Source organism: Brassica rapa, chromosome A06 (genome assembly GCF_000309985.2).
Source record: "Brassica rapa cultivar Chiifu-401-42 chromosome A06, CAAS_Brap_v3.01, whole genome shotgun sequence".
NCBI lineage: Eukaryota > Viridiplantae > Streptophyta > Magnoliopsida > Brassicales > Brassicaceae > Brassica > Brassica rapa.
The window spans coordinates 8,541,339-8,567,602 of NC_024800.2; the positions used below are offsets into that span (position 1 = coordinate 8,541,339).

The 26,264-nt window shown below is 36.8% G+C and overlaps 5 protein-coding genes and 1 pseudogene across 9 annotated transcripts; 3 read left to right on the plus strand and 3 right to left on the minus strand.

The window, feature by feature from the left end:
* The first annotated feature begins 19 nt into the window (after nt 1-19).
* On the plus strand, nt 20-3,647 carry LOC103872821 (V-type proton ATPase subunit B3). 3 transcript variants are annotated; one of them, XM_009151263.3, is made up of 15 exons: nt 20-184; nt 342-432; nt 605-660; nt 745-843; nt 952-1,011; nt 1,108-1,219; nt 1,304-1,512; nt 1,794-1,922; nt 2,031-2,168; nt 2,313-2,463; nt 2,544-2,626; nt 2,745-2,792; nt 2,872-2,925; nt 3,017-3,100; nt 3,196-3,647. In XM_009151263.3, exons 2-15 carry the CDS (start codon nt 381-383, stop codon nt 3,379-3,381), a joined length of 1,461 nt encoding a protein of 486 aa, XP_009149511.1. In that variant the 5' UTR covers nt 20-184; nt 342-380; the 3' UTR covers nt 3,382-3,647. The 3 variants fall into 3 exon arrangements, with proteins under 3 accessions (XP_009149511.1, XP_009149512.1, XP_033128065.1); XM_009151264.2 differs by having other exon boundaries at nt 27-184; nt 323-432; XM_033272174.1 differs by having other exon boundaries at nt 99-184; nt 350-432.
* On the minus strand, nt 3,501-11,129 carry LOC103872941 (probable prolyl 4-hydroxylase 3). 3 transcript variants are annotated; one of them, XR_004448166.1, is made up of 9 exons: nt 10,704-11,129; nt 10,530-10,617; nt 10,299-10,396; nt 10,115-10,212; nt 9,813-9,942; nt 9,517-9,704; nt 9,330-9,419; nt 8,889-8,990; nt 3,501-3,952 (listed from the first exon to the last, which is right to left on the minus strand). XR_004448166.1 is itself a non-coding variant. In XM_033272175.1 (8 exons), the coding sequence occupies exons 1-7, from the start codon at nt 10,901-10,903 to the stop codon at nt 9,346-9,348; spliced, it is 876 nt and encodes a 291-aa protein (XP_033128066.1). In that variant the 5' UTR covers nt 10,904-11,129; the 3' UTR covers nt 8,670-8,990; nt 9,330-9,345. The 3 variants fall into 3 exon arrangements, 2 of the variants coding, with proteins under 2 accessions (XP_033128066.1, XP_018515395.1); XM_033272175.1 differs by lacking the exon at nt 3,501-3,952 and having other exon boundaries at nt 8,670-8,990; XM_018659879.2 differs by lacking the exon at nt 3,501-3,952 and having other exon boundaries at nt 8,670-8,995.
* On the minus strand, nt 4,527-8,082 carry LOC117125734 (annotated as a pseudogene).
* Nucleotides 11,130-11,356: 227 nt separating the features above from the next.
* On the plus strand, nt 11,357-17,313 carry LOC103872824 (pentatricopeptide repeat-containing protein At1g20300, mitochondrial). The gene is made up of 2 exons (XM_033272173.1): nt 11,357-11,734; nt 12,057-17,313. The coding sequence occupies exon 2, from the start codon at nt 15,536-15,538 to the stop codon at nt 17,132-17,134; it is 1,599 nt and encodes a 532-aa protein (XP_033128064.1). The 5' UTR covers nt 11,357-11,734; nt 12,057-15,535; the 3' UTR covers nt 17,135-17,313.
* A 262-nt stretch (nt 17,314-17,575) lies between these two features.
* Nucleotides 17,576-24,099, plus strand: LOC103872826 (uncharacterized protein At1g76070). The gene has a single exon (XM_033272176.1). The coding sequence runs from the start codon at nt 19,273-19,275 to the stop codon at nt 20,038-20,040; it is 768 nt and encodes a 255-aa protein (XP_033128067.1). The 5' UTR covers nt 17,576-19,272; the 3' UTR covers nt 20,041-24,099.
* A 395-nt stretch (nt 24,100-24,494) lies between these two features.
* LOC108870355 (24-methylenesterol C-methyltransferase 2) lies at nt 24,495-25,784 on the minus strand. Its single transcript, XM_018655834.2, has one exon. It carries the CDS (start codon nt 25,693-25,695, stop codon nt 24,625-24,627), a length of 1,071 nt encoding a protein of 356 aa, XP_018511350.2. The 5' UTR covers nt 25,696-25,784; the 3' UTR covers nt 24,495-24,624.
* Between the last annotated feature and the right edge of the window lie 480 nt (nt 25,785-26,264).

Here is a 26,264-nt window from a genome sequence, read left to right on the forward strand (position 1 = left end):
ATCTCCCAAAAAGGACAAAAACTTTTCGATCTGAAAATAATAATTTTTGATTTTCAGGAAAATAATAAATGGTCAGATATCATCCAACCACGTTTTCACAGAGAGCCACAGCATCACAGTTGAATACATCGCAGTTTCTCTCTCTCTCTCTCTCTCTCTCTCTGCTTGAATCGATTTGTTCCAGGTACGTGATTTGTTCATCAGATCTTCCATCATCGCTATTCGATTATGTCTTCTTCCTCACTTTCACGAGCTCGAATGTTGTGATCGGATCGAATTTTCTATCGATTTGGTTTCATTTTTTGATATGGATCTGTTCCAGCCTCGCGTTTTGTTAACAGGGATTGTGGAGCGGTTTGATTTGATTTCGATCTGTGACAATGGTGGCTGCTGGAATCGACATGGATGAAGGAGCTCTCGAGATCGGAATGGGTAAGTAGTTGATTTTTGATTGTGATCTGTAGATGCCGATCATGGATCACGTATTCTCTAAAACGTTGGATGATGTAGACGGCTTTCTTCGTTGAATCACATATCAATCGTTTTCTGTAGCTGATGTTATCTTTGCGAGAGTCTGATTTGAGAATCTTTTGAAAATGTGTAGAGTACAGAACTGTCTCAGGTGTTGCAGGACCTTTGGTCATCCTTGAAAAAGTGAAGGTAGGATCATTGATAACGACAAGCTTTGCCATTGATATATTGAATCCTATCTTTGCTATAACAATGTTTATAATGTACCTGCAGGGTCCAAAGTACCAGGAGATTGTTAATATTCGCCTAGGAGATGGATCTATGAGACGTGGTCAGGTCTTGGAGGTTGATGGGGAGAAAGCTGTTGTCCAGGTTCATGATTCTTCTGTCTTACTCTTAACTTGATTTCTGCATTACACTTAAGCACATGTTGTACAGTTTTGCTTGTCCTGAATAAATTAATTCATCTAATGGTTTTAGGTTTTTGAAGGAACATCCGGAATTGACAACAAATTTACCACCGTGCAATTCACTGGAGAGGTATTTATTTTTAGTCTTGTTCACTTAAAACTAAGAACTGAGAACTGCTATAGTTTTTTTTGTTTTGACATTTCTGTTCATGGTATGTGTTTTTAGGTTTTGAAGACCCCTGTATCACAGGACATGCTTGGCCGCATTTTTAACGGCTCAGGAAAGCCAATTGATAATGGCCCTCCTATTTTGCCAGAGGCTTACCTTGATATCTCTGGTGAGTGTTTATTTGCATCATTGTGTGATCCCTGAAGCCAACGTTTTGTTGTTGTTTTAAATGGCCGGTGAATAATATTTACAGGAAGTTCAATCAACCCCAGTGAAAGAACCTACCCTGAAGAGATGATTCAAACTGGGATTTCTACCATTGATGTCATGAACTCGATCGCTCGTGGACAGAAGATTCCTCTTTTCTCTGCTGCTGGTCTACCTCATAACGAAATCGCTGCTCAAATTTGTCGTCAGGCTGGTCTTGTTAAGCGGTTGGAAAAGACTGAGAACCTAATTGAGGTAAGCATTTGCTCCATTTACCACCACTAAAGTAATTTTATCTTGTAAGGATCATGCTGAAGTGTAAGTGTATATGTGCACACATTCACTTTCGAACTAATGTATAAGGATTTGAGCATCTCTTCGAATCCGTATGACATGTAATGGTCTATATTTTGTAATACCATTGACTTTTTAAGCATACTTCTGTGACAATCGAGTATCCTACTTTGTAATTTCAGTCTCTTATTGTTTGGTTTTCATTGTGAAACCCTTTAATCTCTTCCCTTGTGTTTTTCTAGGATCATGGAGAGGACAATTTTGCAATTGTCTTCGCAGCTATGGGTGTAAACATGGAGACAGCTCAGTTCTTCAAGCGTGATTTTGAAGAAAATGGATCAATGGAAAGGGTTACCCTTTTCCTGAACCTGGTAACTTCTTGTGATTTCTATGCTTCTTACTGTATCTTACATGGTTGATAGTACCATTGTATTATCTCAATGATGAATTTACATTTATTATGCATTCCACTCCAACAGGCCAATGACCCGACCATCGAGAGAATCATCACTCCTCGAATTGCCCTGACAACCGCAGAGTATTTAGCTTATGAATGTGGGAAGCATGTGCTTGTTATATTGACAGACATGAGTTCTTATGCAGATGCTCTTCGTGAGGTTAGTTTTTGTTTCATTTGTCCCATGATTGTAACTTGATTTAGTTTTCACACACCTCAAGAAGCATGTATGTTTTTTTTCTTTTATTTTTGGACAACTGCACACGTATGTTTTCTGAAGTCTACATTGAACATATTTTTATAGGTCTCTGCTGCTAGAGAAGAAGTACCTGGAAGACGTGGATATCCAGGTTATATGTACACAGATCTTGCAACTATTTATGAGCGTGCAGGGCGTATTGAAGGAAGAAAGGGTTCCATCACCCAAATCCCTATCCTGACTATGCCCAATGATGGTAAAAAGTCATTTCATTCTTCGATTCTCTTTTTTTTCTGATTGAACAAAACTCATAATATCTCTTGTTGTATTACTCAGACATCACTCACCCTACTCCGGATCTTACTGGTTACATTACCGAGGGTCAGATATACATTGACAGGCAGCTTCACAACAGACAGGTGCGATATGCTTCACTCATTATTCGTATCTGTCGTTACTTTTTCTAATAAACATTAAAAGGTTTCTCATGCATCTACGATGATCTCTGTTTCTTTTTGTTTTTCTTCCTTAAAACAGATATATCCACCCATTAACGTGCTTCCATCACTTTCTCGATTAATGAAGGTAGCCAAGCCATTCCATTATATAACCTTGTTGAAATATAGTATGAACTTATTAACTTAACCAACGTTCAACTCTGCAGAGTGCTATTGGTGAGGGAATGACTCGTCGTGACCATTCTGATGTGTCCAACCAGGTTCGCTATATATAAGATCTTACTCTTATTATCTCTCATGTTCATTTAGAATCATCAAACCTAATTCTCAGTATTCTATATCAATTTTCAGCTCTACGCAAACTATGCAATCGGGAAGGATGTCCAAGCCATGAAAGCTGTCGTTGGAGAAGAGGCTCTTTCTTCTGAGGATCTGGTACCTTTTCTCTACTTAAATCACATTCATGTTCATATCAACACTCACAACGATAATTACTCATAACGATAGCTTCTTGTGTTGTGGTTTTGCAGCTGTACTTAGAGTTCCTGGACAAATTTGAGAGGAAGTTTGTGATGCAAGGAGCATACGATACAAGAAACATTTTCCAGTCACTTGATTTGGCATGGACACTGCTCCGTATCTTCCCACGTGAGCTTCTCCACCGTATTCCTGCCAAAACTCTTGATCAATTCTACAGCCGCGATGCAACAAGCTAAGCCTTTTAAACAATCTCTATATTGCTCCATCCTCGTCTTATTTGGAACTTGAACAAGATTTGCGTGAAAACGAAAACACAAAAACTCAGAGAACCGTGAAATTTGGATTATTCGTTTGTTTTTTCATCTGTGTAATAAAGGTTTGTGTAGTAGGTAAACTACACACGAAAACGCTATTTATAAGCTGTTGAATCATATCTTTTTGTTGTTGTGTAATAATCTATTCCTTCAGACTTTTATTACATCTATGTGCGATATGTTACATATTTGCTCTGTTCTCTTGATATAACATAAAGAAATGATTGTCTGGCACATGAAGACCTCCAAAAATGAGTCAAATGACACAATTCAAATCACGTATGGTCCAGCAGGCCCTTTGATAATTTGGGTGTATGAATTATAAACAGTTCTTATATAAGAAGATGACACTTTTTATATGAATAATGTTATAACTAATTCACAACGTATGGCTGGTATAGCAGTGAGCAACAATGTCTATTTAAGCCATCCTAATGTAATCTAACAATTCCCTCTCTTTTGGCATTCTCTACTGATATATGTATATATGAACCTCTGAATCCCATAGAGCATAGAAAAGCCGTAGCTGCTATGTGCGCAAAGAGTGGGAAGGTTGAAGTGTTAAAGGAAGCCTTGAGAGTGCTTAATGGACATGAAGAAAGATTCTCAGAGCTATTGCAAGAGCTTGAAGAACATCTCTACCTATGTTTCCACACTATTAATATATCAAGAAGATTAGTGTTAGCGCAAACCACAGGACCAAGTTCTTGATTATTTGACTCTGTTGGTTCATCAAAATAAATACTTCTTCATGGTTTTATGAATTAATTATCATAACATAATAAAAATGTAAGAATGTCTTTTTTTTGGTAACAAATGTAAGAATGTCTTTTAGTGTTTTTTTCTTGATGATTCTAGTGAAACAGAGTCAAAAGAAAAAAAAAGTTTAGAGAAAATTTGTTGGTTCAAAATATAAGATATTTTGATATTTTTAAAAATAAATGTACTTTTATTGAAAATTGTTTGATTTATAATAATTTTGTTTCGTTATTTATGATTGATTAACTCTTTAAAAATTTATATTAGTACAATATAATTTTCAAAATGTAATTTTTTTTTAGTTTTTATATTTTTCACCAAAACATTTTACATTATCAAACCGAAAGAAAAAGTATATAATAACAAAGCGGGCAGGGTCGCTCCAAGAAAAAAGAACAGACTCAGAGCGCGATCACTGCCAATAATCTTTCGGACAGCGAAATATAGGTCTTTTAAACTGAACCCTGGAAGAATAAGTCTGTCCGAAGGACCAAGAAGAAGGAACAACATTGAGGAAGACTCTTGTAGCACCATCGGTAGTGGTAATGGAGAAAGAGAGATATTGCCCATCGAGATAAGCGTTTGATTGCCAGTTAGCTCCCCAGTTACGAGACATGGCTAACCAACCAGTCTTTGATCCTTTAATGGAGACAGATTTAATGGAGCCAGCTCCTCCAACGTTCGATATATTCACTAGCTCGAAGTAATCTCTTCCGTTTATTCTAAATCTCACTCCTCCTTTCTTGTAACAACTTACCCTGTCAAAACCAAAAAAAAAAAGGGAAAATTGTTTTTTTTATAGCAAAAAAATGGTAACTATGTCCTTTTATACTAATCTATACTACTTTATGTCCCATTAGACTAATTTTTTTCAAAATGACAGTAATGTCCTTAAAATTATAATTCTTTATTTCTTTTTTGTTTTTTTTGTTCCTTTTTCGTTTTTTTATTTTTATTTTTTAAAAATCGATTTTTTTTTTCAAAATATAAAAGTGAATATTCCCAAATATTTTGTTTCCATATTTTTAGGAACTGATTTCTTATCCGTAGAATACAACTAATATGTAGAAATCGGTTTCTACAGTTTTTTAGAATTATAGTAATGTTTAGATTTTGATTTCTACATGTTTTAGATTTATAGTAAATCTGTAGAAGTTGGTTTCTACGTGTTTTAGATTTATATTAATATGTAGATTTTGATTTCTAAAGATTTTAGAACGATAGGTTAAGCGTAAAATGTGTATTCTAAATATTTTTAGAATACTCCTATTTACGTAGATCACGTATTCTAAACATTGTAGATTCAATGAAAAAAGTGGATTTCGTTTTCTACTTCGTAGAATGTCATTTCTACTTCATTTAGAACATAATATGAAATTTATAATTTTAACTTTTTTATAACTGAAAAAAATATCACAAAGTTCATATAGGTATTTTATCAAAAGTTACTATTTTTCCAAATTTTTTTTGTTTGTAAAACTATTTATTAAATTTATTTTCAAAAATATTAAAGGGTGTTATAGGAAAATATGACACAAAATATAGATTAATCTAAAGGGACATAGTTACCATTTTTTTGTTCTAAAAAAACAGTTTTCCCAAAAAAAAAAACACAAGACTTTTTCAAAAAGCACCCCAAAAACTTTCAATTGTCTTTTTTTTAATAACTTTCAACTGTCTTGTTTTAAAATACATACTGTTTTTCAATATTAAAAGCTTCAAAAGTAGAATGTTCAATCCTGATAAACCGACTTTAGCCGATCTAAACCGAAATGAAGCAAATATTAAGGGTATAATTTGTTAACATGACAAAATTAGGGGTTTAATTTTCACGTTAAACAACTAAGGTTTAAAATAATTAGATGGAAAGTTAATGGGTCCTTGTTAATCCAACCTTTGGAAAACGACGGGAACAATCCCACCTCTGTAAATGCCGATCTTTTCCCAAGCGGGTTGTGCCATGTCGAAATGTTTTAGCGGTGGATTGGCCAACCACCGTTGTTGCTCAGTAGAGCGAAGTTTGGTGGGTAGAAGTTGGTTGCTGTAATAACCACAGAAGCTCCTTTCTTAGGGCATCTCCATCCCTACTCCATTTTTTCCTCTAAAATGGAGTAAAAGTGAATATGGAGTAAGGAATGCTCCAACCCAACTCCATATCTCACTCCATAATGAAATTTACTCCATAAGTGGAGTAATCTCTTTTTTGTTTGTTCATCACTCCATTATGGAGTGAGAAATGGAGTAGGGTTGGAGCAATTTTACTCCATTTTCACTTTTACTCCATTTTGAAGGAAAAAATGGAGTATTACATTGGAGATGCTCTTACACCACCGCGAGTCCGCCGCGTAATCACACGTTATTTTATAGCATTCTCCGCAAGAAGCTCCGTTGTTGAACAGAGCCGTGCTTAAGGCCGCTGTCATTATACCACACCCCGCCGAGTAGAGATCTCCGTACCCACAAGCTCCGCCTGCATAAACAAAAATCATCCGTTTTCATTAAAAAAATGATAAACCATATGGAAATATATTTAGGGAAATTGCACCCTATATACATGAAAAAAAAACAAATACACTAAATAACCAAAATCCCTCCCTCTCTCCTACTTTCTCTTCCTATCTCTCTCTACTCTCTCTCCCAAAATCTAATTTTTCATTTTTTTTTGGTTATTTGGCAAATAAGCCCATATATTTATATGTAGTTTAAATTACCCATGAGAATTCGGTCAAAAAAAACCCTCAACTTTGCACGAATTGCCAAAAGAAACATGAACTTTTGGGCTGACCAAAAAAATACCAAACTTTCATTGATTTTAGAATTAATTAACAATGTTTTCGCTGACTTGCCAATTTAGCACACCGTCAACAAATTTAACAGAAATATTTGACGTCGATTATTGTTGTTGATAATTGTAACTTTAATTTTTTGTATTTTATTATAATTTTTTAAAAATTTGGATTTTTTTTAAAAAAATGAAAATTTTGGAATTTTTTTGATTTTTTAAAGAAAAAATATTTTAATTTTAATTCAAAATTCATTTTATGAAAATTTTGGAAGATTTTTTATTTTTTTTAGAAAAATAAAAATTTTTTTTTAAAAAGAAAAATAAAATTGAATTTTCAATTTAATTTCAAAATTAATTTTATAAAAAAATTCTTTATTTTTTTCAATTTTTTGGAATTTAAAGATCGTTTTAATTTTTTAGAAAATTTTGGAAGGGTTTTTATTTTTTAAAAAGAAAAGTAAAATTTTATTTTTAATTTTAATTTCTAAATTAATTTTATAAAAATCTTCTTTATTTTTTTAATTTTTTTAGAATTTTAAAGATCTTATTAAGTTTTTAGAGAATTTTTTATATTTAATATGTACCAAATAAAAGTAAACATGTTAGTTAGTACACTAAAAGTGTCAGTAACCCAGTGGTAAAATACCTTGTCATTTGACCAACCAACCTTGGTTTGAATCCAGGGATCTACATATTTTTAATTTCAAATCTTGTAAAACAACGTTGTTTCATCTCTTTTGGAAACGACACGTCAAATATTTATGTTAAATTTGTTGACGGTGTGCTAAACTGACAAGTCAGCGAAAACATTGTTAATTAATTCTAAAGTCAATGAAAGTTTGGTATTTTTTTTGTTAGCCCAAAAGTTCATATTTGTTTTGGCAATTTGTGCAAAGTTGAGGTTTTTTTGACCGAATTCTCAACTACCCATTGTTCCAGAAGCGTCACTCCCTCCATAGAATGTGGTGTGACCATTGGTTAAACCAGAGGGCCTAAACGCATCAACCGCCATAAAAAGAGGAGCCAACTTCTCGCGTGCCCCCAAATGTGAAATGCCAAATCTCCTATGGGCTCCTAGAGTCTCTTATACCCATATTTCATAATTTTTTTTTTGATCATAATCCAAACTTTCAAATTAAATCCTTCCCGATCATCAAAACTAAACCCTAATCCCCCCTATGGATTAGTGAACCTATGGGCAAATATTTGAATTCTATACTTTTCAAATTCAGAAAAAAATATTTTAAAATCGTTTTTAATCATATTTTGATGATTTTTTCGAAAATATGGAAAACAACGTTTTTGGATTTTTTAAATATTTTTATCAAATTCTATAAATCAAATAAAAAATATTAACGTTTCCATTTTAATTTTATGATTTTTTCGTTTGACATATAAAATTAAAAGAACAAAAGGATCCTTTTGAGATTGTATTATAAAATATAGGGGTATGAGAGGATTTGTCTCTAAAAAGAGCTATCAAAACCGCCAACCCAGCTAGGGGTACGAGAGGATTTGTTGTTGTGTAATAATCTATTCCTTCAGACTTTTATTACATCTATGTGCGATATGTTACATATTTGCTCTGTTCTCTTGATATAACATAAAGAAATGATTGTCTGGCACATGAAGACCTCCAAAAATGAGTCAAATGACACAATTCAAATCACGTATGGTCCAGCAGGCCCTTTGATAATTTGGGTGTATGAATTATAAACAGTTCTTATATAAGAAGATGACACTTTTTTATATGAATAATGTTATAACTAATTCACAACGTATGGCTGGTATAGCAGTGAGCAACAATGTCTATTTAAGCCATCCTAATGTAATCTAACAATTCCCTCTCTTTTGGTATTCTCTACTGATATATGTATATATGAACCTCTGAATCCCAAAACACTGAGCCGCATGGAAAAAACAAAATCAAACAAACATCAACTCTCTTTCTCTCCAATTTTACACCATCTAGGAAACAGTATACCGTCTGTCCTGCCCAAAAAAAAAAAAAGAAGAAGATAATGTAAGAACCAGGAGCGAGCACGCGGTACTTTATGAAATATGAACATCGATCACAAGCTGATATAATAACCCGCACTTTGTGTAATACATATGTCTGTTTGTGTCGTATGGCTAGTGCCTAGTGGATATGCTCTAGAAGAGGAAATTAATATTAAATGCACAGAATAGTTGATGTTAACAGCGTTTCATCACTGATGATAGGTAGTTTACTCAAAAAAACTCTAACCACTCTATTGCTCAGACAAACATAAACATAATGGGCAGACTTATGTCTGAAACATAAGGGGAAGAATGGAGCGTTTACCAGCAAATCAAAGACGCTAGATTTTGTACTCGCCAACATGCATCCATTTTGTAGATGACCACTTGTTCCCTCTAATCACAGGACATCCACCTAGAATCAATGAGGATATATATTATCAACTCCAAACTCAGAATGGTATCGTTAAAAAGGCAAATTTACAAAGGGTTTTATATGGTTATTATGATACCATGCAAGCTTGAGGGGTCTAGCGTAGCATCGGGCCTCATGCTCCAGAAGAGCAACGCATCTCCCATTCTAGGCTTTACGGAAAGTCCCTTTTTACCACACACAGAGAGCTCATTGTACCATGGTACGGAACTAAAATTCATATTGGCAGCAGGAAACACCGTTTCACCGCCTTCTTCAACATCCGACCTGTATAGAATTAGAATAAAAGTTATTTCTTTTGTATAAGAAAGAAAAAGAGAGACAATACTTGAATATGGCAGCCTTAAAAAGAATACAGTTAGAAAATAATCTTACAGATACATGAGCATTGTAGCCATGCGTTGACCTCCATTCTTAGTGTTGAACTCGTCAACAAAGTAATCATAGTGTGGTTCATACTTTTGGCCTTCTTCGTAGTGAAGCACTTGAAGTCCTTCCCCATGATCTGCACATTCCATAATCAATCATCTTAAGCACATTACTAAATGAAAATAACTCGAAAAGTTGATGTCATCATGTTGGCACTACTTAGATATATAACAAATGCGTCTATATATATGATCTAAAATCTCAAAAAAAATCTAAACTGTTGTTGATCATTGAAAAGTCTCTCGTACCTGCTGGAATAAAGGTGTAATCAGCAATTCTTTTCTCAATGGTCTTAATGATTTTGTCCCTTCCTCTCCTAAGGAAAGTCCCTGAGCTTGTTCGCACCCTGATACAATGCACAATGCTCGTGGATTAGTCTCAGACAGCAAGCAGCGTCATTATCATCCATCGAGAAAGGAAAGGAAAGCGAACCTGCTGTCTTTGCTCTTGCCGGTTTCGCTATCTACAACAGTTGACTTCACCATATGTGGTTTGGCAAGACTGATTAAATACTCACATTCTTCTTTCGACTGGTCAATAATATCAAATAATAAATTAAATACTCTCAAAGATTCGGTTTTTTAGTTTTCAAACATGCATCAATTCAGACAATAAAAAGACATTCATTGTAATAAGAGTTTCGTTTGAAATAAGAAGACAAACCAAGAAGTTGTGGTAGACGAAAGCTCTGGGCTCCCAAGAGAGCACTTCAGTCCACTGATCTCCTCTCTTCCCAAGTCCCTCCTCACTTCTGAAAATTCAAAAAAAAACAATTTGAATCAAAAACATTCCGACCAAACAAAATAATCTCAGACAAGTCAAAGATTCGGACAGCACCTCTCAGTTGCAGCTCGTCGGAAATAAGAGAGATCCATGGGAGAAGATTCGTCGTTGTTATTAATGGGAAGAGAGAAAACCCCAAAGGCCAAAAGCATCAAGAGAACAATCGTTAACATGAAAAGCATAAACAGAACCAGCATCAATGTCGACCATTTCCTCGCCTGTAATAATCTCTGCGACTGTCTCACCTTCGCCATCACCAAAACAAAGATCCACCCCGAAACAAACAGCGAGAAACAAAAGTTTGTAAACCGGAGAGAGAGAGAGAGAGAGAGAGAGAGAGAGGAATCGATAGCAGAAGAGAATCACAAAACCCCTGGGAACGAGATGCAGAAACCAAAAATATATATAAATAAAGATCAAAATTTATTTCGCACTTCCTTTCTCTAATTTTTATCTCTGTTCCAACGCCGTGTCTTTACAAAAGTATTTGAAATGACATTTATACCATTTATTATACAAAAGTCGGTCGTTGATAGATGCGGATGATTACGTAATTTCAGCTGGAATTGGTTTTTCTCAGCACAATGTTTTGTTTTTGATCTACACATGAAATCAAACCAATGGGCTTTGTTGGTGTCTTTTAATAACATAATAATTATATTTCTTTAAATAGATGATTGTTTTTAATTAGTATAGATTTCCAGACTGTTTTATAGATTGTTTTCTGTTTATAGATTTGTTTTTTGGGTGAGATTTGATATTGGGAAGGGGTGTTTTGAATTTTGATTTTCTAACATGTTAGGCTTTTAGCTATGTTTTCCACCTAATCAGAATAATTATTAAGCTAAAAAATAAATTGAGATGAGATCATTACAAAATCTGGTAATGTAAGTTGAAAAAAAAAAAAATCTGGTAATGTAATGACAAAGTTGTTGAACTTAAATCGTACTTTTATAAGTAGTAAAAAAGGTTTAAAAAAAAACTATAAATGTGACGAATCCCAAAAATCATTGTGAGGGTTGGAGAACGAGAAAGTCAATACGTGAACGGAACGTTTACAAATTATAGAGAATATTACACTATAGGTCAGTTTCTATGTTTATAATAACATAATAAGACATTTTCTGCTACTCAGACACTTTTCTCTCTCATTTTCTCTTCTTTAACACTGTATTCTCTTTTTTCTCAGTGTATTAAAAACCATTATTACCCTTGTTCTATTATTTTTAATTGAAATCTAACTAACTACTATAACATTAAATCATGTGACCACAAATCGTTTTCTTTTTCTTTCTTTTTCCTTATATCTCTTAAAAGTTAAAACACAATCATTTCTTTTATTTTATTTTCCGTCATCTTTCTCCTCCTAAATTCTTCTTTTTTTCCTGTAAAACAAAATCATTTTAGAAGAAGATGATGACGATGAGATCGGTTTTTGTAGTCCTTAATCAGCCTCCGGTACAACCAGTTGAAGACGAAAATGAAGAAGGAGATGAGGACAGAGACAACGACGGCGAAGGTGACGAAGACGGCGATTAAGACATATATGACGACAACTATAATGAGGATAAAATATGATTTTGAGATAATCAGTTTGTTTGGAAGCCTAAGCTTCAACTTTGGAATCTTCATCTCATCTGTCACAGTGGATTTAATTGTCATTCCGGTGATGGGTAACTTGGATTAACTCGGTTTGTGCTTGTGGCTGCTTCCTAATGATATTAACGAGCCGGCTAAGACCAATTTTGAGTTCATGTTTACATATGTACATGTGTACACGTTTTGATGTACATAATGAAACATACAACTGCCTACTAGTGAGGTGTACATGTGCACACATGTACATATGGACAATGTCTAAACTAATGTACATGTGTATATATGCGAACAATGTACATTCATCAAGTATTTGAGTCCAAAACATATAACATAATAGATCAAGTCCAACAGAAAATGGTGTATATGTTAGTAAGTGTACACATGGTTTTGGGCTAATGCACATTGGTAAATTTTCTTGTAGAAAGCATTGTTATTTGTGGACACTTTGTTGTGTACATAATATTACGTGTACGCATGTACATCAAAGATAAATCCAAAAAATATTTGTGCACACTTTCTTGTGTACATAATGTTACGCGTACACATGTACATCAAAGATAAATCCAAAATATATGCAAAAATGCAGAAGGTCGCAATGGATGCTCTCGATCTACTCCTGATGGAGCCGCAATGGCGAGTGGCGAGGTCACGACGCCGTGAAATTTGTGTCTTAGTTTGACGAGAAAATATTTTGAGATTCATGGCATAGCTCGGTTGAATCGGTAGAAATGCGACAGAGAAGATGATATAGAACTATAATACCTTTTATTTATATGAGACTGATGAGTACTCAAATCTCGTCAAGTCATCTCTGCAACTTATATGGATTCTTTGCCACCGTCGAAGGTATATCAATTTCTTTTACGACCGCACCCTTACGTTTGTTGGTTCAATTCAGAGAACAAATAGAGACAAAGTTACTCTTTGTTTGTGGTTCAGATTAAAGACAATTAAATAAAAAATGCATTTTTACATTTCAAATAAATAACACACTAAACCCAGATGACCAGAAAAAAAGGAAGAGAGAGGTAACGAAAGGTTTGGTTTTCATTCTGGGGGTATTGGTGTCTTTGACCACTAACAAACTATCCTAGTAGAACAAACTGCCTTAAAGTGTTAATAAAACTAGTAAACTGCCTTAGGGTGTAAATGACTCTTACAAGTAACGTCATTAATTCGGTTTAGTAAAAACTAAATTTAAAATTTTAGAAAAGAAAAATCATCAGCTGCTGAAAATATTTGGGGTTTTAGGCTTATTTAAATGGGCTTACTTATATGAAGATACGGGCCTATCTAAGCCCTGGAACACAAAACTGAAAATCATTGGCGACACAACAAAAAAAGTAGGACGTGCGTACTTCGAACTATCGAAGTAACAACAGATCAAACATAATTCTGATAAAATACAATCAAAGACTCTTATAAAAAACCACAGTATCGTACTCTCTCAACTCAAGTCAACCCAATCAAGATACAAACTCATGTTTGTGTTTCAATCTTATCATCAGGAAACAAAATTAATAATCTTTTCACCAAGAAACAAAAAAAAAAAAAGGATACTTCAATAATGAAACTCATCAAACTTGTTGGTTAATCCAAAAAGAGGACCAAACCACTTATCGATCATTCTGTGAATGCTTATCTTCAAGAAAAGGAAACATCCATGATCATGATCGTGAACTTCGTTGTTATTATCAAAAGGCAATTCCTGCCAGTAGATACGCTTGGACGTCTCTGGATCAAAGAGAGGCTCTCTAACCTTGACGTAACGCCGTTGTAACGACTTAGGCATATGCTCAAATGGAGGCGTTTGGGTCCCTGCTGGATAACAAAAGGGAAGCAGATCCTTTAACGACACGAGCTCCTCCGTTTCCCTCTTGTTCGCCGGCCTCGGCGCGGACGGCAATATTTGACAAGAACCCAGTGATAGTTTTTTTCTGTTTCTACTGATGTTTTGGAGTAACAACTAAAAATAAACAACATAAAAGGGTTTATATGTTATGGTGATACAATTATAGAATTAATGTTGGATTAGAACTTAAATACTAGTCCTGCTGTGAAGTGTGAATTAGATGGAGAAAAGAGCATAACTAAGCGTGTGTTGTTGGGATTTCTCTTGAGAATGTCAGGTGAAATTTCCAAAGGTAAAATATTATGATCAACTCCAGGATTGAAGATGATTTACGCTTTAGAAAGGGTCTTTTCTTTTTAATTAGTCATTATGTCCAATTGTCCAAACCGTTTGGCATTAGGATTCGTTTTAAGAATTTTTTTTTTATTTGCTAGCCAATATGCTCGGTTTGAAAAACTCAGATGTTTATTTTTATATTAAAGAGACACTTTTTCTTACAAAAGGGAGTCAGAAATCAGCATGTTCAAGCTGCTTATAGACTTCACAATGACTAAAATGGAAAATGGATGTGAGTCACAATTTTAGTTCCAGAAAGTGGTCATGAATCATATAATACGTGTAAACGACTGTGTTCCAATGTATCGAATATATCCTTTGCCGGATACATACGTGTAAATAAAATTAGTAACTTTCTCATGAATTCTGATTTGACACATTCTATTTAAGCAATATAGATTACATCGTTAATTAGTTGAGTTTTATTCAAGAATACATGGTTAGAAGAATATGAAAGATTAATGACACGAATACGATTATGACATTACTAAAGATTAGTGTCAATAGCCGGCTTTTATAATATATGATAAATATGGTTCAGTACGTTTTATAGTCGTTGGCTATTACAACGTTTAGCCATTAAAATGACACCCACAAGTTTCAGCAGCTATATATATATAAATCTACTAGAAAGTTTCAGTTGAATTTCCTGTTAAATATTTGATTCATTCTAAAAAACTTAAAATATATTTGATTGTATCTTGAGATGAAAACTAATGGAGTTACATCTTTGCTAGTATAAAGCATCATTGAGTTCACTTTTCAATATTATTCATTTTTCAAAATTTATGTTTTTATTTTTTGTAACAATTTATTAACTTAAATATTCAATTATAACCTTGTATTCTGAAAAAAATACATAAATTCAAACTTTGTAGAAAAAACATAGTTGGATGATAAGTTAGAAAGCAAATTACAAAACTATGACTTGAAAAAGCAAATAGGGTTTAAGCACCAATCAGTCGAAAATAAACACAATAGGGTTTAAGCGTCAAAACGACGCCGCTTCAGCTAGCATTTGGACTTGCAAAGCAAATCTGACCTTGTGAATTTCTGATAGTCTCCTTTACCAAAGCCGCTCACCAATTCTCTCCGATTGATGGCGCTAATACGATCAAAACTCCGTCTTCCTCAAACCCTCTCCTTCATCTCTCCTCATCTACCCAAACCCTTCACCACCTCCGCAACTTCTCAACACCATGACCACGAAAACGACGAATCCGCCGCCACCGTCACAACCCCTGTTTCACCGTCCTTAACTCCCGAAGACACCCAAACCGTAGAAAAGCTTCACTCAATCATCAAAGACCACTACCGCAAAAACCCCCCATCAAACGACGCCGTCCTCAACCCCACCTTCACCCTCCCTTCCCTCTCCCTCTCCTTCTCCCAGATCCCCTCCGCCGCAATCTCCCCCTCCGTCATCCAATCCGTGATCCAAAAATGCGCCGCCGTCCGCCACGGCATCCCCCTCCACCAGTCCCTATCTTTCTTCAACTGGGCCACTTCACAAGACCAATACCATCATCTCTCCCCTCACCCTTACAACGAAATGATCGATCTCGCCGGAAAGGCCCGCCATTTCGACCTAGCCTGGCGCCTAATCGACCTCATGAAATCGAGAAACGTCCACATCACGATGGAGACCTTCACGGTTCTGATCAGGCGCTACGTCAGAGCCGGTTTAGCCTCGGAGGCCGTCCACTGCTTTAACCGTATGGAGGATTACGGTTGTGCCCCCGATAAGATCGCCTTCTCTATCGTCATTAGTATCCTCTCTAGGAAGCGTAGAGCGAGCGAAGCTCAGTCCTTTTTCGACTCCTTGAAAGATAGGTTCGAACCCGATGTGATCGTTTACACTAACCTCGTCCGCGGCTGGTGTCGCGCCGGCGAGATCTCGGAGGCTGAGAGGGTCTTCAAGGAGATGAAAGGGGCCGGGATTGAGCCTAATGTGTATACTTACAGTATTGTGATTGATGCCTTGTGTAGATGCGGGCAGATAAGTCGTGCACACGATGTGTTCGCTGATATGATTGACTCGGGTTGTCCTCCAAACGCTATTACTTTTAATAACTTGATGAGGGTTCATGTTAAGGCTGGGAGGACGGAGAAGGTTCTGCAGGTTTATAACCAGATGAAGAAGCTGGGATGCGAGCCGGATACGATCACTTACAACTTCTTGATCGAGGCTCATTGCAGAGACGAGAATCTTGAAAACGCGGTCAAGGTGTTGAACAGTATGATCAAGAGGAAGTGCGAGGTGAATGCTTCGACTTTCAACACGATTTTTAGGTGCATTGAGAAGAAGAGGGATGTTAATGGAGCGCATAGGATGTATTCGAAGATGATGGAGGCGAAGTGCGAGGCGAATACTGTGACGTATAATATACTGATGAGGATGTTTGCTGGGTCGAAATCGACGGATATGGTGTTGAAGATGAAGAAGGAGATGGATGAGAAGGAAGTTGAGCCGAATGTGAATACTTATAGGCTTTTGGTTACGATGTTTTGTGGGATGGGGCATTGGAATAATGCGTATAAGCTGTTTAGGGAGATGGTTGAAGAGAAGTGTTTGGTGCCGAGTTTGTCTTTGTATGAGATGGTTCTTGCTCAGTTGAGGAGAGCTGGGCAGTTGAAGAAGCATGAAGAGTTGGTGGAGAAGATGGTTCAGAAGGGACTTGTTGCTCGGCCATTGTAGTAGGGAGGAACTTTACAAGCGTTGAATCAGAACTTTTTTGTTCTTTTTTATTTTAAGCAATTTTATTTTCAAACAGATGTGTTATTACTTCATTTTGTGCACAGCATTGGTTAACGAGCTTCAAGAAGTAATTGTGTACTCATTTCTTTATCCAGATATATCAGAGGATATGTTCTCTTCGTTTTCTCAGGAAATGCAAATGTTCTTGCAACAATTGCTAATAAAATCCCAAAAGATTCGCCTATTTATATAGTTTCAGTGCTCCATCCAAGGTTAATTAGGTTATTGCAAAAAAAAAACTAAATGTTAATGAATGAATATAACTATATGTCTCACATCAATATTTAGAAAATTTATAGTCTAATATATAAAAGGTTGTAGTCAATATTGTCAGTTAGTTTTGAGTTGGAAATCCATAAAACTTACGTGATATCAAAGTCATTCGATGTTGTTATCCGGTGGATGTTATTCATATGATTGACCATGCTTAAACATGACGGAAGTAGTTAATGAATGAAATAAAAGTGATAGTTGGAAAATAACTAGACCATAGAGCAACTCCTGTGAACGCATGGCAAAAACTAATGTTATGAGTTATGACTCATGTGTATAAAGTTAAACCCTGATTTCGAATTGGACCCAAAACTAAAATGCTGTTTTGGACAAAGAAGAGAAAACGGCATCAGTTTGTACCGCTTCATTGTATTTTGGTTTGGAAAATAAGGTTGTCCAAAGCTATGTTTTAGAGCATCTCTAACACATTACTATTTTCACTTTTATAATACTAGCATTTAGAGGTGAAATTGCTCCAATCTACCTCTATTTCTTCCTCTATAATAGAAATTTCTATTTTTTCCTCTATTTATAAAGGAAGAAATAGCATTTCTCTATTTTTTACTCTATATTTTAGAGATTGATATTTTAAGGGAATACATTGGAGCATATTTCATCTATATTATAGAGTTCCCCTATTTTAGAGGTGAAAATAACAAAATACATTGGAGATGGTCTTAGGCTTTTAGCCCCTCTCCCCTCTCCCCTCGGGCCTCCCCTAATATTATATCTTCTCTTCGCAGAATTAAGTGTGTATACATGAACGGTTTTAAAATTTATAGGACAAAACTATTACAGTTTCAAAGCCAAATATTTCATATATGTTATTGGATGATTTGAAAGTCAGATAATTGATAAAATATTAATCCTTTTTTGTCAAAAAATATTTTAAAATTTGAAGGCTAATGCGCGTGAATATTTTATTTTGTTTGTTTTCATGGCCGCCGGCTCAGTGTGTACATAGATAATCGAGGTTTCTCATGATACAAGAAAAAAATGTAGAACACCATTTAATTCAGTTGAAACATGTAACATTGAAGATTCAAAAAAGGTCCATTTTCATGGGAAAAAAAGCTCGCAAGAAAGCATTTAACAAGAGAAGACCAAGGAGAAGACGATGTCCTAGGAATCGATGTTCAATGTCAAAATGTAATAAATTGGTATATATAGATGTGTTGGAAACTATTTGGAAATGTGATGTATTATGTGACCTATATATAACATCATTTGTCGTTTATTGACCAAAAACCAAAACGACAAGTGTTCACTTTGTACGTCGCTTTCAGTCTAATAAACTATCGGTTAACTTAGCTGTTCATGTACTAATTATCTGATTTAATTAATCACATACAATTAAGCATAAGAATCATGTGGCTTCTTCTTATCCTCTAAATGCAATGTACAGCACATGTGGGATTAATAATAATAACCCATGAAAGTCAAATAAACCATTAAACTAATTCTAGAAAGAAGAAGAAGAAGACAACCAAAACAATTAGGAAACCTATGAACCAAACAGACACTTCATCGTTTAATTTTGTAAACCGGTTCAAAGTCGGTCGTGTAAGCCATCTAAAATTTATGGCATAAATGACTTCTCCGGTTTTCCGTCAACACTATATAATGACATTTAAGGTCTTTCTCCGGTTTAGCTCAGCTTTGACCAAAACCCCCTCCGTGACGTCATCAACGCTGACAGTTTCAATTGTTCTCTTCTGTTCTGATTCTCACTTTCTGAGAAATTTCAGACACAACAGAACATATAAAACCAAAACAACCTCTGTCTCGCCTCTCTATGTGAATAAATGGAAAAGGCATCCGACAACAACAACAACTCCAAGAAACTCTCGAAGATGCTTCAAAAAGCGTTATCAATTGGTCACAGTGCGGCGCCGTTTAGTCCGGTAAGAGATTTCCGTCACCACCGTACGATTTCTACGGCGAGCAGAGGATACTTCTTCTCCAGTCCGATAACACCGTTGCTTCCAACGTCGGCTAGAGCTAGGAGAAGAACCAAGAGCAACGGCGTCGTCGTCGCCGAACCCACTTCGCCTAAAGTCTCCTGCATCGGTCAGATCAAACTCGCGAAGTCGAAATGTCCGGAGATGAAAAACAGAGAACCTAACACTAAGACTCTCGAAACGTCGTCGTCTTCTCTTGTTAAAGAGGAAGGCAAAGGAAACTGGTCGATACTAAAACGTCTCTTTTCAACGGGGAGGAATCCTTTGAAAAAATCCAGCGCCACGGCCTCTGCCGCCGTCATCGAACATCCCGTCGTGGCGGTGGAAGCAGTTACGGCGCCTTCGCTGGGTACGATGAAGAGGTTCGCGACCAGCAGGGAATCTCTTGGTGGGTTCGATTGGAGGGTCGAGATGAAACGTCAAGAAGAGGAATCTCGACCGGATCATTACACTCCCGATGACGAAGAGACGACGATTCCATTCTCTGTAAGTATGCCTCTGACTCAGCGAGAGGGTTTGTGTTTGTATCCAAGACAGAAGAGTGAAGTTAATTTGTGGGAGAGGAGAACCGTGGATCGACCAAAACCACTTCAAGTTAAAGCTACTTATTAATTTGTCTTCGTTACTTTTCTATGTATACTTGTTTTTTTTTTTTGGTCTCTGAACTTGGTTTCTAGTTTTCTACGTATTAGGTCTGGATTTTTGTGGATATATTCATCAAAATAATTATACTTGTGAATAGATCAAAACTTTTTTTTATTTTCGATCTAAACTTATACATCTATATCGAGTTTAAGAAGCGAAACATCGGCCTGTGTATTGCTTTAAGTACTTGTTATTGAATTACAACCAAGTTTTTTCATGTTTAAAAAAAAACAAGTTTTTTCATTGAACTGGACTCTAGGTTTGCTAGCAAGAGGAATAAACTCCTTAGATATCGAAAACGATCACTAGATACCATATTCTACTAACGCTTTGGATTGGATCATACGCTATACTAGAACACCCGGCACACAAAAAAAACCCCCGAACCTTCTCAATATAGAGGCTATGGCTATGGATGAAAATCTTCTCTTATGAGTTCTCAGCTCACTTGGAAAAACGGAGGCAAGAAAGATGACTAAGAGAACAACAACAACATAAATGTATGATACGTTGGGGAAACGTAAATGTTTTTTTTTCTGCTACAAGATGGACACAACCATTGGCATAAGGAATCTTCTTATGGTCTCTCGCAGTGCCCTGAGATTTTGGGAATCTTATATGATTTAGTAAAGATTTTAATAATTTTGGGGCCTAAATTTTTTTTTTTATAAATTTTGGAGTCTATCTATATATAATTTTTTTGGCCTAAGACGAATGTTTAGTTAGGCTTCGTCCAGGACCAGCCCTGCTTGCAATTCATCCGTATACTGAGTATACACTTGAAGCCTTTCCCAGTCAAATGGTTTTGATTACTGCCTTTTGTATTGGATAAGCTTCACTATTACTTGTGGAACAAGTTATTCATAAAGGAATTTGGATAACTAATATAATTAGGATTAGGATAAATGAGTTTCCTATATCAATATGTAATAGGATAGAAAAGAATTTCTATTGACTATATAAATAGATCATCATGCATGTGTGATGAATCCATAAAGAAGATAATAAGCTTGTGTTTAGTTTTGCGTTAAGTTTCTAAACATAATAAAAGGAAGGACTCTTTTATACAAGCTGTTCGATATTGTTCTTGGCTACTTTACCTTGAAGAATACAGGTGAATCACGCTCAAACACCGTCTGTTCAAAAGCCAAGATTATCCAAGCTCGAAGTAGTGATCTTTATCTGAGCAAAAGGTTTTATGAGAAAGTAGGGATGTTACTTAATATTTCAACATAAATCTACTCTTTAACTAAATCAAAATAACTTTGTGAATATTGAATGTTTATAATATGAACATGTAAAAAGAGTTTCTACAGAGTATCTTGAAATATGTCAAATGAGTAACCCTTATCAGCATCTCTCTTATTTTTGCCATTTTTGAATTTTTCACTCATGAGGTATCTTGCATACATATGCTTGGGAATGGTAATCAAGGACTTGGACCGCGAACCTGACCTGTAAAGATTTGCTGTGGGGCGAAATTTGCCCTACTATTTGTAAGTCCGCAAAATTGCGGGCGATGGGCTCAAAAAAGGACGAGCCGAAAGCAGGGTAGTTTACAAGTTAACCTGCGGGATTTTGAAGACCCGCAACCCTCAGTCCCCATTTTTTATTTTACCTAAAATAATGAGAGAGAGAGAGAGAGAGAAGGTGATTCAACGTTATGGAGTTCCGATGATGGTGGTTTCAGGGTCGATGATGCTTCCGGTCTCCCAAGCACCTTCGATCTGCACCGATGAAGCTTCTTCGAGCCATTATAAGAAGTTTGAAAACTCACTTTCCATCGAAAAAGAAGATCTAGTTCCCGCCATGGATTCTTTATAGTTTTGCCTATATGTATTTGTTCACATTATCATACATTTTGGAGTTTTACATTTCAGTACATATTTAACTAACTTCTATTATTCTTTTTTGCAGAAGATGAAGTTGATGGTGATAAAGAGAAATCCCCATCTTTTTGTCGCTTGTTGGTGATAAAGTTGAAGATAAGAAGTGTGATTTAGTGTTTTCTTTTTATTTACTTTTGGGATTATCATCTTTGATTTGGTGTTTGGTTTTATTTAATTTTGGATTCAGAAAACTAAAACGTTATGAGTTATAATATTTGGATTGAACAACTAAAGCATTGTTTATTTTCAATATGTTTGGAGTGTAACAAAAGTAACTAAACTAGTGTTTTGATCCAACTAAAATCTTCAACTAACAAGTGTATTGTCTTTTCAAGTTCAATCCTCGACTAGACTCACTTACTGATGCGTCATGAAGCTGTTAAAGTTTTATGAATTATGTCTTGAAATATCCAAGAATCATATGTTTGTTTGTAATTTTATGTTCCGCATGCCGATCCGTAAAAGCTTACATGTTTTGCAGTACGAATTTAGTAAGCCATTTTAAGGATCACAACTTGTGTAGACCTGACCTGCCGCAATCTACTCGAAGACGAATCCGCTACGGTACGAGACGGGACAGGTTTGACATTCCTACGTATGCTCTTAGGCTTTCATAAATTAAAAAACAAACTACAAATATTACAAATGGCCCATCAGCCCAAGACACTAATGTTTGTTCTCGATACCAACATATAAACTTAAGCAAACGTATTAAAAAACACTTCAAGAGTACAAGAGTTAACTGGAGGAAAAGGTGGGACCCGATAGATACTTAGATAAGAAGATAGTGACACGACGATCTATATCTACATTACATATCCCTCATGTCCTTTTCGACGTGAATCATCACGATCTGGAACTGGAATATGTTTTTGTATATAAAAATATATATTTCAGAGACACGATATCACTTGGCCATAATCGAGCAAAAACAAAAGGGAAATGTCTTTTGTTAGATATATTTTCCTGGATCTAAGCACAACTCAGAAAGAATCACGTGAATTATATTATTTTATTAAGGAAAAATAAACCGTATCGACAATTGAAATTATAATGTTCATAGCATCCGACCACGCGCGTCTCCACTCTTCCCAGTTACTTCCCAACAACACTAATGCCTTTGCGACAAACTGAAAACCAATATACCTTTTTTTTTTTTTTTTTTTTTGACTCATCAACAACTTTCATTAACCAAAGTGAATACGGAATTACAACCACACGATTTTAACCCGACATACAACGACGAGATCTAGTAACACCTAAGATCACTAAGATGGATCCTACGCTACCTAATCGGAACGTCGTTGTATTTTTCACCACAATGAATCGAGTTCATCCCACAACTCGAGATGAACCGACTCTTAACCACTAAACTAGACCACTAGATTAGACCACGGTAACCGCAAACAACAATGAACCAAGTAGAACCAAAGCCTCATCTGAGTATCAATTCAAGCACAGACTAATAATCTCTAATGATAAGCATTCAGCCCATGATCAATAGTACCAACACCAAGGCGCATATCAGATCAGTCCTGGACCACACCGGAGATCGTTGCCACGGTTCATAGCCAAAAACCGGTCATAAAGACCGGACTGAAAGTCGGACCTTGACGGCAGCTGCGGGTTTGGTGTACCTAATAGTGGCTTGAAGAAGCGCGGAGCTTGTACCACCGGAGCGAAATACCTCCGACCCCGGCGCTGGGATGTCAAGCTACGCCACACGTTTCCGACCAAGCCCACCACTCCGGTTGACAACTCCTTCATAGTGAAGCTCGACGCGCGTAATCCCCGAGAACCGGAGACCAAACTTCTGATCACCACCCTTCGTAAAATCTCCTCCAGCCAAACACCACCGCTCTGGGAAGTGGATCTATGGCAGATGAGGCGTCTCACCGTAGCCACGCGCCGCCGCCGTGAAGATTGCCCGGAGATCTGAAAATGAGAAAACCAGATCCGGTTGTCTTCAGTCCTAAAAGCCGACTCCTCTCTTCACCGCCACACCTTGGGTCTCGCCGTCTCTCCACGAGGTCTCGGGAACCGCCTCCGTCGAACAACATCGTCTTCGGAGTTTCTCGATCTTGCAGAGAAGATTGCATATCAACTAAGGGGAGACGAGAAGAAGAGGAGCAAAGAACAAAAGAGGAAGGGTTAGAGATGGACGCCTCCGGCTACCGACGAGCGGCGGCCGGAGCTAGGTTAGGGTTTTCTTAAAGGAACGCTAGAGAGAAAAGAGAGCGTAGGAAAACCAATATACCTAATGAAGCTAATTTTGATTTCTTGTCGCGCCACGCACAATTCTCTTTTATTTTTAACTTAAAATAAATAAAAAATCAGACACTGACTCGCACTAATCAACTGCTATCACACGCTGTCCACACCTAACTACAAAGTACATTAGTTTACAAAAGTACCCTTCTAACAGTTATGAGTTCTACTTAAAAGTGCTATAAATCCACTGTGTCTCGTCGGCGCTAAGCTTCCGGCGGATTATAAGATACCCAGATTCACTTATTTAGGCACCAAAAAAAAAACAGTAATACCAAATTAAAATTAAAATCTAAAGGAGTAGTACATTGACTGACTGACTGACCAAGCAAAATTAAAAATCCATGATAAAATAAAAATAAAAACAAACTGAGATCGGGCAAATGATAATCGTTTAAGACATAGGTTTCCGGCAGAGAATCATATGCATGGGAGAGAAAATTTCAGTTTCGCCTCCTCTGGACAAGAAATCAGCAGTCTTAAACAACATCTCATGAACATCGACGGTTCCCTTAGGCGCAACTCCAACGGCAGACAAGATCTGAACGACAACGTGGTTCCTCCAATAAGCGAGGCGACCCATCTTAAGCCTAGTCCACCACGGCTGAGCCGGTGGAGCGGCAAGATCCTTCTCCTTGACAACTTGGAACCCAACTTTCTTGGCGGCCTGGGCTATATCGGAGTAAGCCCTAAGGCCAGGAAGCGCGTCACCCCTCTCGATCCCTTGGATGACCTCCACGTGTTCCTCATCCTGGGCGTTGAACTTATCAGTGGTGACCCACTCGTACGATACATACAAAGATCCGGGTTTCAACACCCTGTAGATCTCGGCGTAGACTTCTTCCAGGTTCGGCGCGTGACACGTCGCTTCGATAGAGTACGCGCCGTCGAAGGTATTATCATCGAAGGGCATCTGGAGGAAGTTACCACACACGACCTCGCAGAGCGCGTCGAGTCCTGCTTTCCTGTTGTGGTCACGCGCTCTCTTCACCTGGTACTCGTTGATCGTGATCCCCACCACGTTGGCTCGCGAGTGGGATGCAATCGCGCGCATCGGACCTCCCACGCCGCATCCGACATCGAGGATCTTTTGACCCGGTTTCACTTGGATCAGATCTACGGCCATCTCTTCGTGGAGGCGCGTGGCGTCACGGTGGGATTTGCCTCGGATGGAAGGAGAGAAGTGGAAGGACTGTCCCCATCCCCACTCGTAGATGTCGGTGACGAGGTTGTAGAACGTGTCCACGAAGTCCGGGACTTTCTCGGCGGTTTCGATCTCTTTCGGACGGCGGAAGAACGACCAGTACTGTTTGTACTTGTCTTGAACTTTCTCCGCCGAGATGGACCCGCCCGATAGATCCAACGCTCGTTTCCCTTTACGCTCCGCTGGTCCCAGGACGCACAGGAACCAGTAGATTCCGCCGGCTACGAGAGCTCCAGTGAAGAAGAGTGCGACACTGTCCATTTTTTAAAGAGAGAGAGAGAGCCGAGAGACGAGAGACGTTTTCGTTATTGCTGGTTGACAAGTCAGAAGTGATAATAAATAGATGGCAACATAAGTATTTATTTTTTGTGGATGGACTCCCTTTATTTCGCATTTAAAATTATTATTAATGAGAAGAAGCCTCTGATTTGTCCTTTGACTTGAAAAATCTATAGATTCTTCTTTTTTTTGTGAACGAGTATATCCAATGAAACAAAATATTTGAAGAAAAAAAACGCTTAGTCAAATGAAAATTTATTGCAAACTCCACTACACGAAGTTTTCGTTATTAATCGACACAATAATAGTACAAAGTTCTCTCATGTATTTGACACATCAACTTTTTAGAAGTTTGAAGAGGTGACATGTCAATAAATAAAAAGTATTATGGCACCAATAAGAAAATTTTGTTTTTCTTATCATCGTATGATATTTTACTTTTTTTTCTTTCTTGATTTACCCATGATGAATTAGAAAATAAACGAGTGAGAGAGAGAAAGAGATCAGTTCGTCGTTGAAGAACAATGCCGAAGATGAAGCATCCTTTGGAA